The 13,592-nt window shown below is 45.8% G+C and overlaps 1 protein-coding gene across 1 annotated transcript; it reads left to right on the forward strand.

Annotated features, from left to right (window-relative positions):
* Positions 1 to 6,319: 6,319 nt before the first annotated feature.
* Positions 6,320 to 10,698, forward strand: RPL35 (ribosomal protein L35). Its single transcript, XM_072123534.1, has 4 exons — positions 6,320 to 6,445; positions 7,717 to 7,853; positions 8,178 to 8,259; positions 10,512 to 10,698. Exons 1-4 carry the CDS (start codon positions 6,443 to 6,445, stop codon positions 10,659 to 10,661), a joined length of 372 nt encoding a protein of 123 aa, XP_071979635.1. The 5' UTR covers positions 6,320 to 6,442; the 3' UTR covers positions 10,662 to 10,698.
* Positions 10,699 to 13,592: the final 2,894 nt, after the last annotated feature.

The following is a 13,592-nucleotide window of genomic DNA, read 5'->3' on the forward strand; positions in this document are numbered from 1 at the left end:
TGCTGAGTCCTGGGAGATAGGTGTTGCGGATCAGCGTGATGTTATGAACCGTTCCGGACTAGGGCTGGCTCCCAGGGGAATGGATGGAGGAGGAGGTGTAAGTCACTTGCCTTGCAACTAATACTCTGGCATTTGAACTTGAACTGTAGGGAAGCCGGCCTCCTCAATATGATTCTTGCTTTTTCCTCAGCTGCATTGAACTCCTCTTCTTACAGGTACAACCCCTGCTTGCTGTGCTGCTTAGCTCCTCTAAGCTCCTTCTGAGACCCAGGCCTCCTGCTTGTCTTCTCTAGGACATGCTTCCCTCTGACTGCTCCCGCAGACTGACTTCACTCCTTCCTCACTCACACTGACTCTGACTGTAGACTTCTGACTGACTCTTTCAGTCTACACGCTTTGGCCGCCACTGCAGACTGACTCTGACTACTGACGACTACTGACTATTAACTCCTCCCTTCTTCTTCCCACAATTCTTCGCTACTCTCTCACCTTGGTAGGCCAGCCCCTTCTTTATTATACATAAAACAATTAAAGGTATATACACAGTACATTGCCATAGCTGTAGGACCAGACATTTTACACAAAGTGGAGGGTGCTACATACAGAAGACAACGGAATTTTGGAGGCTAGTAGGGGCTATTTCTAACTGAATATGAAGGGTGGGTTTTCAGTCTGACACTTTGGGTGCTAAAACAAGCACCTCAGGTGCTGAAGGAGGGCTAGGGCAGTTGACTGATTATCTGAAAGCTCTCTGTACAGGCCAGTGGGCTTAGTCGTGACATGGGTCACAGGCTCTATGAAGGTTGTGGCTCCCCACCAGTTTTTAGTTTTTAAATATATAGACATAGCCCCCTCCCTATGAGGGACCCACTTTATGGGTGCCAATGGGTGCTTTCTGTGAGATCATTAGAGGGAGCCAATTGGTTGCCATACAGTTGTATGACTGTTAGGGACCTGAATAAATGTTAAAAATTATGTTCAATAAAATGTGATAAAATTAATGCATAAACTGTATATACCGTAAATATACAAATAAAATCATAAACATGTTAGGTATCTCAAAATATCCAATCTATTAAAATATAAAAATGATTATTCCACATGGCAAATGCTGTAAAGTGGTAAATGCCTTTTTTATTCCCATAAAAATTTTAATAAAAAGCGATTAAAAGGTCACACACTTGTCAAAATAATATCAATGAAAATGTTAGCTGATCCCACACACAAAAAATACACCTTCCCTGTTCCTTAAACCAAAGAATGAAAGAGGTAGGTGTGCATATTTTTACCCATGCACCCCATGCCGTTTTTTCTTCAAATTTTTTACAAAAATATGCATGGGGTTCCCCCTTTAAAGGGGGCTCCCAGGCTGTTTCCCCCATTTTTACAAAAAAATGGGGGGAAAAACGACGTGGGGTGCCCCCTATTGTTCAAATCAGCCAGCTACAAAAAAGCAGCAGCAGCCTGCCATTGCTGAACTGGGATAGGCCACTGTTAGGGGGCTATTCCAGCGCAACAATAACAGCCTGCAGCCGCCCCACTACCTGACCATCTATAGACGGATAGATGGCAAACACTAAGGCCAGCCCTTAGTAATGAGCACCGTCATCTAGACAGCACCACTACTATGGCAAACTATGAAGAGTATCACAAAAAAATAAATAATCACACCGTTTTCAGAAAATTTAGTGGACAAAAAAACGCAGACACACCCTCGTTGACCATTTTATTTGTTAGAAATGTCGGTCATCGACGTAATCCTTCTAATCCGAAGCAGTCCACAGCAGGCACGGTCCTGGAAGACAAAAATAAAAAAAACCTACACAAAAAAAGGGCACGCAGCCACAGGGGAGGACATGCTCGTTGTCTAGGGGTCGGGGGTAGACATGCTCGTTGTCTAGGGGTCGGGGGTAGACATGCTCGTTGTCTAGGGGGGGGGGGGACATGCTCGTTGTCTAGGGGTCGGGGGGAGACGTGCTCGTTGTCTAGGGTCGGGGGGAGACATGCTCGTTGTCTAGGGGGGGGGAAATGCTCGTTGTCTGGGGGGGTAAATGCTCATTGTCTAGGGGGGGGGACATGCTCGTTGTCTAGGGGGTGGGACATGCTCGTTGTCTAGGGGTCGGGGGTAGACATGCTCGTTGTCTAGGGGTCGGGGTAGACATGCTCGTTGTCTAGGGGGGGGAACATGCTCGTTGTCTAGGGGTCGGGGGGAGACATGCTCGTTGTCTAGGGGTTGGGGGGAGACATGCTCGTTGTCTAGGGGGGGGGGAAATGCTCGTTGTCTGGGGGGGTAAATGCTCATTGTCTAGGGGGGGGACATGCTTGTTGTCTAGGGGGTGGGACATGCTCGTTGTCTAGGGGTCAGGGGGAGACATGCTCGTTGTCTAGGGGGGGGTAATGCTCGTTGTCTAGGGGAGACATGCTCGTTGTCTAGGGGTCAGGGGGAGACATGCTCGTTGTCTAGGGGGGGGGAATGCTCGTTGTCTAGGGGGGGGGAATGCTCGTTGTCTAGGGGAGACATGCTCGTTGTCTAGGGGTCAGGGGGAGACATGCTCGTTGTCTAGGCGGGGAGAATGCTCGTTGTCTAGGGGGGGGAAATGCTCGTTGTCTAGGGGGGGGACATGCTTGTTGTCTAGGGGGGGGGCATGCTCGTTGTCGCAGTAAAGGGGAGGGGTCCTATGGAGCGCAGTAAAGGGGAGGGGTCCTATGGAGCGCAGTGAAAGCCATAAAAACCACATTTGATATTTTCCTTCTTGCTTCCCAGTACAGGGCCTGGAATATTTAATACCGTCACTAGGAAGTATAATTTGTTACGCAGAAACAGGCCGCACACAGCTCTGTACGTGGAAAAATAAAAAAGCTATTGATTTTTGAAAGTGGGGAGTGAAATATGGAAACGCAAGAATTAAAAAGGGCCAAGTCCTTATAGGGGTTTTCCTGCAAATACAAATTAGTTCCTATCCACAGGATTGGGCCTAAGTTGCTGATCAGTGGGGGTCTCAGTGATGAGATCCCCACAGATCATGAAAACGAGGGATCCTACATACCTCCATCGGACCCCTCGTCGTTCCGTCAGAGTAATGGAGCAGACGGCCGTGTATGACCATTCTGCTCCATTACTGTCATAGAGCGATGACATGTACCTCATGTGGACCCGAAACAGACCCCTCGTTTTCATGATCTGTGGGGGTCACATCACTGAAACCCCCACACATCAGCAGGTTAAGCCCTGTCCTATGGATAGGGCCTAACTTGTATTTGTGGGAAAACCCCTTTAACCCCTTAACGCTCTGCGCCGTAGCTCTACGGCGCAGAGGTATAAGGAGTGTATGAAGAGGGCTCACGAGTCCTCTTCATACAAGGTGGGGGGTTTTGCATGTTGCAGAAAACCCCCAACCGCTAATAACCGCGGTTGGTCATTGTCGCCGGCAAAGTCGCCGATGGCGTTTAAAAGACGGCGGCGGCGTTTTTACGATCGCCGTGCCCCCGAACGTCATCGGGAGCGGCGATCGGTTGCCGTGGTAGCCTCGGGTCTTCTTTTGACACGAGGCTACATGGCTTCTGCAGATTCGTTACAATGAGCCAGAAGTATTGCAGTATATGGTAGGAGCGATCTGACCATCTAGGGTTAATGTACCCTAGATGGTCTAAGAAATAGTGGAAAAAAAAGGAAAAAAAAGTTTAAAAAATAAAAAAAATTTATGAAATATTAAAAATTCAAATCACCCCCCTTTCCCTAGAACTGATATAAAACATAATAAACAGTAAAAATCACAAACATATTAGGTATCGCCGCGTCCCAAAATGCCCGATCTATCAAAATATAAAAACGGTTACGGGCGGCGGTGACCTCCGAGACAGGAAATGGCGCCCAAATGTCCGAAATGCGACTTTTACACCTTTTTACATCACATAAAAAATGAAATTAAAAATGATCAAAATGTCGCACAGACCACAAAATGGTAGCAATGAAAACGTTGTCTCATTTCGCAAAAAATGACCCCTCACACATCTCCGTGCGCCAAAGTATGAAAAAGTTATTAGTGTCAGAAGATGGCAAAATTTTTTATTTTTTTGTACACATTTATTTTGTATACATTAATTTTTGAAAATGTATTAAAACACAATAAAACCTATATAAATTTGGTATCACCGCGATCGCACCGAACCAAAGAATAAAGTAGGCGTGTTATTTTGAGTGCACAGTCAAAGTCGAAAAAATTGAGCCCACAAGAACGTGACGCACGTGCCTTTTTTTTCAATTTTTCCACATTTGGAATTTTTTGCAGCTTCGCAGTACACGGCATGTTAAAATAAATAACATTACGGGAAAGTAAAATTTGTTACGCACAAAATAAGCCCTCACACAGGTCTGTACACGGAAAAATGAAAAAGTTATGGATTTTTGAAGTTGGAGAGCGAGAAATGAGAGGAAAAACCCTGTGTCCTTAAGGGGTTAAGGGATTAAGTACAGGCGGTCCCCTACTTAAGGACACCCGATTTACAGACAACCCATAGTTACAGACGGACCCCTCTGCCCACTGTGACCTCTGGTGAAGCTCTCTGGATGCTTTACTATAGTCCCAGACTGCAATGATCAGCTGTAAGATGTCTGTAATGAAGCTTTATTGATAATTCTTGGTCCAATTACACCAAAAATTTTGAAACTGGGGCAAAAGAAAAAAAATTGTCTAGAACTTCCATTATAAAATATACAGTTTCGACTTACATACAAATTCAACTTAAGAACAAACCTCCAGACCCTATCTTGTATGTAACCCGGGGACTGCCTGTATATGGTACAATAAAAACAGAATAGAAGGGCACTGGGGGGATTAGGGATGGGGGCAGGGGGTCTATGGGGGAAAGTGAAATGTTTAACCCTTTAGCTGCTGCCTGCAGTCACTGTAGAGTACCTGTTATCACACTGCAGCAGCTGCACACACTCGGCTCTGCTTCATCAGACGAACTTCAGTGAGGAGCAGGAGGAGGTGGGGGCAGGGAGCTATTGATGTAGCAGAGCTGGAGAGCTCCTGCCTGCACGGAGGCTGATCCCCTGGGGCTGCTGTGCAGGGGCAGTGCAGAGAATATGACACTCTTCACTGCTGCTCCATCCATCCATCCATCCATCCATGTGCCTGCATCCTGTGCTGAGTGGCAGCCTGAGGACAGGGAGGGCTCTGCCTCCCAGGGGAGGGGATGGGGGAGGTGCCGGCTCTGCAGCAGACAGCCCGGAAGCTGGAGAGGAGGAGGACGCTGCACTCGGGGGCGGGACAAGACGGAAAAATCCGTGACAGCGCAGAAATAACCGGGACTTTCACTTAACGGCCCGTGCAGGCAGGACAAGGGTTAAAAAACGGGACTGTCCCGCCCAAAACGGGACGGTTGGGAGGTATGGCTTCACCCTTAAATCTGCACAGTGGCTGAGTGGGTAGCACTTCTGCCTTGCAGCACTGCAGTCCTGGGTTCAAATCCCACCAAGGTCAACATCTGCAAAGAGATTGTATGTTCTCTCTGGGTACTCCGGTTTCTTCCCACACTCAAAAACATACTGGTAGGTTGTTTAGATTGTGAGCCCCATGGGGACAGGGACCAATTTGACATGCTTTGTGCAGCGCTGCGTAATCTGTAGGTGCTATATAAAATAAAGAATTATTATCTCTTAGGCTACATTCACACTGACGTATGGAGGACGTATATACGGCCGACGTATATACGGCCGATATACGTCCTCCATAGACGTTAATGGGCGCACGGCGCGGTACGGTGCGGCACCGTACCGCTCCGTACCCGGAAAAAGATTGGACCTGTCCTATCTTTCTCCGTAGTACGGCGCCGTGCACCATTAATTCCTATGGACAGGGGCGGGGGTGAGCTGCGCTCACCTCCTCCTCCTCTCCCCGTACACTGCCGTTGCCCGGTACGGGCGGGCAACGGCAGTGTGAATATAGCCTTACAGTACAGTGTCCCATGGCTAACATGACAGGTTCCTTTTAACAACACTGCTCCCCCACGCATGATGGGAGTTGTAGTTCTACACCACCGTGTTAGTGTTTTTTACAGTAATATTTCAATCTTTTGGATATTTTTTTATTTTAAAGCAATCTGAATGACCTTATATCATATCATACACAATACATAACATTTATATATTGACGTCCTGACTCACATTATGTCTGTCTCTATAATTTATTACATAAAATATGTTAGGGGGTAACAACATGAATGATTCTTTTTGGTTCATTGAAAAAACAAAAAAAGAAAAAAAGAAAAAAAAAAAGTCAAATCCACGAGGCGCGCGCACGCTGAATGCATGGAGCGTACCATTACATTTACACATCCCCACCTCCCCCTACATATGCAGGCAGTGGAGCCGTCCGTCACCCGGAAGAACTCTCCTGCCTCCTGACCCCTCCCTTTCCTCTGGCAGCCAGCGGCGACAATGGTGAGTTGTGACTGCGGGTCCGGGGTAATCCGGTGACATCCGCCGCTCCGGTGTCTCTGGTGACGGTGGTTGTTGTCTGAGTTATACCGGAGACTGTGGGGGATGTGTGCGGGGGTGTATTGTGATGGTCCGGCTAGGCTTGCGGAGAATACATTAGTTTTTGTATTATCTCCCCCCTTCCGGTAATGGTATGGCCGGCTGTACTGTGTAACGCGGCTGAGCAGTGCTGCGTGTCCTGCCATAGGCGCTGCTAGTATGTGTCCTACACGGACTTGTGTATGTTTCTATGGGGCTGCATAGTGACACTTCATCACTAGTGACTGATAACAACGAGCAGTAGATGTAGTGATACGATACTGACTTCTGCTTCTAAGTGCAGGCCTAGTTACTGGCTTGAAGGGTCACCTATAAATTGACCTGCAGATCTGGACTTTGTGTGGATGACACTTGTTTGGCATCAGTATTATTTTCCCCTATGGGAAGGATCTGGCCGGAAAAGGTCACAAACAAAACCTGCATATGCATGGTGGAATCTGATGAAGTTTGTAAGATGTCAAGCTTGGTGAGGGAGATGTATTACATCAGAAAAGTGGACAGATCACTCCCTGTCTGATGCTGAGGATTAATCTGGTGTAGTATAAGACTGGAGAGAGGGACTGTGCACCTCCTAGTAGTTGGTCTAGTTTGCTGCACTAGTGCTGTAATAGCGCGGCGTGCAATAGGTGCGGGTACATAGTAAGTCTTTGCTATGTCAAAAGCTACCGGTGGCTTCAAAAAGATGGTGTAGTGCAAGGGCTTGGTGAAGATTGCCGCGTTCGAAAATGCATGATCTATAAAATGCAGTTTTTTTAATTATAAAGGCACTTTACAGCATCACATTATTGATGAGCTGTTATTAGGACTGCTGGGCGGTATCAGATCGGTGGGAGATTCTTGGGTCATGAAATATCCCATAGGGCAGCTACTGAGCATCCACGGCAGGTTGGCAATGATACCAAGACTTGCCCTAACCAGTCTATTATTGCTTGCTCCTAAATTGTCAGTAAAGTCTGACAACTTGGACCGTTAGGTTATGTTGCATTTTGAAATGCAATGAGAAGAGATTTGACTAATTACATTGCTATCAACATTTGCGTTTACAAAATGCAATGCGTTGTTTTGTAAACGCAACTGCAATACAATTGGGCAGCTTCCCTCAGCGGTTGTATTGCTTTCTATATAATCTGGGTTGGGCTGATGGCAGTAACGGTTTGTTCTATGATTTTAAACAGGCGAAAATCAAGGCCCGAGACCTGCGCGGTAAGAAAAAGGAAGAGCTGCTGAAGCAGCTGGATGACCTCAAGGTAGAGCTATCTCAGCTGCGAGTAGCAAAGGTGACCGGAGGGGCTGCTTCCAAACTATCAAAGATGTGAGTATGCGGTGGTTTACGTTTGAGTCTATGTAAAACTTGCGGCTTACTCAAATGGCAGTGGTTGATGCAGGTCAGCACTGCTGTTTTGTGGGTAAGAAGGGATTCCTTGCATCATACAGGATTATAGTGCTCAGGTGGCTCCTGGCATCGGTGATTTACAGACAGACCGCAGTGGTCTGATTTAGCCATGTTTTGGTGATGGACACGCTGCAAAGCATCCCACATGTGGGCCCTGGTTATAAGTGCTGCTCTAAGATTATTGTATGGGTTCAGCAATTGATTTGCAATTTTCTAATTTTTTATTTTTTTTTTTACCCTCAGCCGTGTTGTCCGCAAATCCATCGCCAGAGTCCTGACTGTGATCAATCAGACACAGAAAGAAAACTTGAGAAAGTTTTACAAAGTGAGTATTTCACAGAACCTTCCTCGCTGTTTCCTTGTGCAATGGTGAGGGTTGGCGACTTGTCCTCTTGTCACTATCATCTTAACCTCCAGAGTGTCTGTGCCATCTGTATGATCAGGTAAAATGTCTAATCTTTTATTTCAGGCGATAATCAATGGCTGTGAACTGTGAAGGTGCCAACTATTAGGCTAAAAACATTCAGTTTTGAGTCTAAGACAGGAGTACAGATGTGCTTTTCTTCATGGTCTTGTGAACAGGAGGAAGCTGCAGTAATGTCGGCTACAAATCTGCTTTGGGCCACCTGCACACAACTGTACTACCTGTATGTTGGTGCAATCCCATGGACAGCACACCTTATACAGAAGGGGGGTCCTTTTACTACACTAAAATATAATGCAAGGACTTCATGTCTGCAGGCTGGACTACAGCAGGGATATTAACTGTTACAGTGCAGATGGGAAGTCCTTGCATCGTATCTCGTGCGCAGGAGGCCTTAAAGGGGTTTGGCCATATTTTGCTAAATCTCTTCCATTAGGCATGCCTCTGCAATGTATATGTACCTGTGTCTCTGCCTCTTGTGAGAGCTTCAGCCTTTACCTGTTATTTACATGGGGCACTTTGCATCTCCACACAACTCCAGGTTTCCCACTTGTTCAGTCCGTCTAATGGCAGCCTCCAGAGTGTCTTTTTCTGTCTGTCTCATTGACTGACACAGGGAGAGGGCAGAGAGGTCATAATCTCTTAGTGTTCAGACATGTAAACAAACATCCTATAGATTGCTGAGACTGCACACAGCGATAAAGGAAGCATCAGGGATGATGAATAAATTGGTGAACATTACGAGAATATTAAGACGGTAAAGGCACATAGGCAACAATTAATGTTAGTGGCATCCCCTTTAAAACCGAAAACCTGATGAATCTAGAATGTTAATGTCCCCTTTATGAAGGAGGCTATAATATAGTAGCATTGTTGTATGTGGCGTTGCTGACATCCCATAGTCTGCAGTAAAGTGACATGTGCATAATGCCACAACTGCAGAATAAAGTGACATCACAATCTGAGATCTTTGCTGAATGGCTGCAGGATTACATCTAAAAACTACTTGACATCAGAACTTGCAGGGTTAGACAAGATGGTAATAAATCAAGTGCATTTAAGACAATATGCTGCTAGGTGATGCACCTGGTGTAATTTAATACGTTGTAATCTTAACTTTATAGGTCCTATTTGACTCTAAAATGCAAGGAGGTGTCAAAAAGCAAGTAGTATTTTTCGGTGTAAAATACCACTATGTAGGTATAGCATTGGAGCCCTTACAACTGAGCACATGTGGCTTTTACCTAGCCACCAAAAGGCAGCTGGCTTACGATCACCATAGACTTAGTTTACACACAGCGCAGTGAGCGCACCATGTCTCACCGCACCATGACTGTGCAAGACAGGAGTGCTGAACCCTTCTGCATCCAGCCATGTGCAAACCCTGGGTACGGCTATCTGCAAGGGACCTCAGACCATGATTTTCAAAGATCAATATATGAACCTCGGATGCTTGAAGAAACCGGGATCACACAGGGGAGTACAGTACAAGCTGAGTTGATGTTTAACTAGTACATCCGCATCTAATACAACCTACAAAATCAGATTGTACGTGAAATATCCACTACTAAACTTCTGTCTGTGCTTGTGTGCAGCCTTTGTGTTCCCTATGTAATGGAGGTACTGCAAGATCACCCAGCGCTGCGCTCTACAACTGGATGCAGTGTGAATAATTTCTTGCTATAGTAACTTCCACCAGGCAGCTGATGCTTTTGTATTTGCTGCCTGGTGGATACATGTATTACTTTTTTCTTGGATTTGTCTGGTCCACCTGTTATATAGAAATCTGTACATAAGGGGTCAATATTGAACAAGCTACACTATGTAATGTACTTGTACATTGACTATAGCAATTTATCAACAGTGTTGTGTGAAATCAATAACTCAAAAGGGGTATTATAATTTTACTTGCTACTAGTGGCAGCGGTAGGGTTAAGTGGGTTTTCTGAGCCCTCTCTTGCATTGATTCCTAAACACTAGTCAGTGCTGGACATGGAAGGCTGCTCATTGTATAAAGGAGATATGGGAGCACTATGAGCCAATGCAAGGTCTTCAGTATTAAAATTGTCTGGGGACCCAAAAAATCCTATTTGCCTATATATACATTCTACTATCAACATTGCCAACTCATTACAAATGTACTTTCTAAACAGGGCAAGAAGTACAAGCCTTTGGATCTGAGGCCAAAGAAGACCAGGGCCTTGAGGCGCAGGCTGAACAAGCACGAGGAGTCCCTGAGGACTAAGAAACAGCAGAGAAAAGACCGTCTGTACGCTGTGCGCAAGTTTGCTGTTAAGGCATAAGTCTCATGTACTGAATAAACTCTTTTTGGGTAAATGATCTGGTGTCTTATTGGTGGACTTTTTCTTTAAATGGGCGTCCTCTGACAGTCTGTGACAGTTGGAGCCCAGTGTGCCCCCATTATGTAGTACTTAAAGGGTGTTCCCCACTTGGCTATTTATGACTTATCTGCAGGATATACTATAAATAACTGATAGGGTCTGCACCTCTGACTGTAGGACTCTTCTTACACCTTTTTCACAGCCAAAAGAGTTTGAGCTTCCACTCCGAGACTTATTCGTGCTTCTGTGCAGTAGAAGCACTGAAATAATAGCAATTTTCTGCAGCGTGTAAGAAATTTGCAATTGCAACTGTTGCAATTGCCTGCTGTTCCTGCCCCACGCCTGTGTGCTTCAGATGGGCTGCAGATGTATGTTTGCCAGGGCTTCAGCATACACCAGTCCTGAGTTTATCAAACCCAACCTAACATCTTTAAATGCCATCTCTCTCCTTGACGATATCGGTGCAGGGTGCAGATCGGCACAATGACAGCTGGGAGTGTGTTAAAGGCTACAATAGCGGTCATTCTCTATAGACTGTAATATAGATGCTGTATATTGTGAACAGTTGTATTGCAGTACAGACAGTCCCCAGGTTATGTACAAGTTACATTGGCTGGTGAGTTGCGTCCTCCAGTTCTTTGCTGCTGGTGGTAAGAGCTGTACCTGCCCTTTAGTTCTCCCTTTGCTGGAATTAATAAGGAGGTGGTTGCGTGATACCAGTGGCTTGTACGGCGATTACATGCGCATAAAGAACAAGCTGCTGGTATTTTGTGTCCGCGTGCTTGGTTAGCTCCACCGTCCGCTTGTATCAATAAGGAGACGGTTTGCGTGAAACCAGCAGCACAAGCAAACAGCTTTTCTATCTGGCACTGTATCCTTAGGGCATAGAAGCGCAGTAGCTGCAATCCAAATAACGGGCCACCTCTAGAGATGAAAGGAGTCCTCAGCAGCGCATGCGGACCCAGTATGTATCTAGGGATCGTTCCCAACTTAAATCGGTGTAAGTGATCAGACCCCTAGGGGGCTGAAATTGTAGTAAAATTAAGTCAAAGCTTGCTCCCTAAAACACAAACAAGGAAAATTAACCTATTAAATATTGCAACATCCTTATCTGTAAAATATAAAAAAAGAATTCTCAGGTGTGAACCTTGTAATGGAAAATAGTGCTTAAATGTCCAAATTGGGCCTTTTTTTTTTTTTTTATTCCAGTTACCGTATATACTCGTGTATAAGCCGAGTTTTTGCACAAAAAATGTGCTGAAAAACGTCCCCTCGGCTTATACACGAGTCTATTACCAACTTAAAAAAAATAAACTTAAATACTCGCCCTCTGAGGTCAGCGCGGCTCCCCGAGGTCAGCGTGTCCAGTCTTCTTTCTTCTCCGTGGCTCCTCTTCTCTCTTCTGTCATGGACGCGGCCATGTTTTACTTCGTCATAGTATGCGCCTGCTAGAAGAAAACATGGGCGCGTCCATGCCGGAAGAGTGAAGAGGAGCCGCGGAGATGAAAGAAGACTGGACATCGGGGAGCCGCGCTGACATCGGAGGGTGAGTATTTAAGTTTATTTTCCATTGCGTCCCCCATGACGGCCCCACTTGGAGGATGACCCCTTGACCTCTGTAGGGACAGGAAGTTAAATACCCCACCCCCTGCATCCACACTCCAGTGTCTTCCTGTCCCTACACAGGGCAGGGAGTAGAGAAATCTCTCCTCCGTTCCTTCCAAGTGGGACAGTGAGAGGGGAGAATGTGTGGCGCGAGGATATCCTCTTACCCCTCCGGTCCAGGACAGCGATCGGTGCAGACGACCCTTCCTTGTCCGGCATCTCGGGCCGGTAGTGCCGGCTCTGTCCGCGACCCCGCAAGGTTTACGATACCTGGACTTCAACAAAATGGTGGCAGTGCACTCGATGCGGCCGCTGGTGACCACTTCCGGCGGCACGCCGGAAGTAACGTTTTCTGTCGCAGAGTCCGGAAACAGGCGCGTGGATCGGTAAGATTAAAAGCTGGCGGGGACGCACAATGATCTGAGGTCTAATGCTCCTGTGTACCGGCGCACCGTATCCTCTGCGGCCTATTAAGGTATCTATTCACTGTAAACTCGTCCTGAAACATTTAATATACATGGACTCAGTATTATATATGGGCTGTACATTTTTCAGGCAATACCATATTGGGCCACAATTTTGCCTTACCACACGGTCTTGTGTGTCCAAGGCAAGTATGAGCAGCAGTCCATTATATATATATATGACGTTTATTTGAAATATGCTTATATATATGTGTATACATAGGTGCTGTGTATAACCATTGGTAACGTGGAATCTTGTACTATGGATGCTGTGTCTATAGATCCCCCGCCTATAGCTCCTGTGAGTGGTTTCGGGGTATCTAAGTGTTACTGTGGGTCATATCCTAACATACACAAATTAATTTATGCCTAAAGATTTAGTATTACTATTCTTGGATAGTGACACTGTTCTCCTTCTCTGTTGGTAGGAACCGAAAGAGAAGGAGAAGCATAGAGAATCTAAGGATCTACCTCCCAAAGATGCGGGGAAAAGAAAAGTTACCTCCCGTCGATGCAACATGTGCTTTTACAAATTGTCTAACGATTATAAGAAAGCAGTTTGCAAGGACTGTATTGATAACCTCTTGAAAGAGGAAAAGTCATCCTTTATGGACGAAATGAGGACTTTTATAAAAGGGGAGGTTCAGTGTTCGTTAGCGTCATCTCTAGCTAACCTATTACCTCAGGAACATGTACAAAAAAGACTAAGAGTAGAATACCATCGTAGTCCGATATAGTCAGTAGAGGGTTCGGTCAAGACTCTTTAGATACAGATTCAATTCCATCTACATCAGCAGTTAAAATGGAATCTAAATACCTGTTT

Source organism: Engystomops pustulosus, chromosome 9 (genome assembly GCF_040894005.1).
Source record: "Engystomops pustulosus chromosome 9, aEngPut4.maternal, whole genome shotgun sequence".
NCBI classification, from domain to species: Eukaryota; Metazoa; Chordata; class Amphibia; order Anura; family Leptodactylidae; genus Engystomops; species Engystomops pustulosus.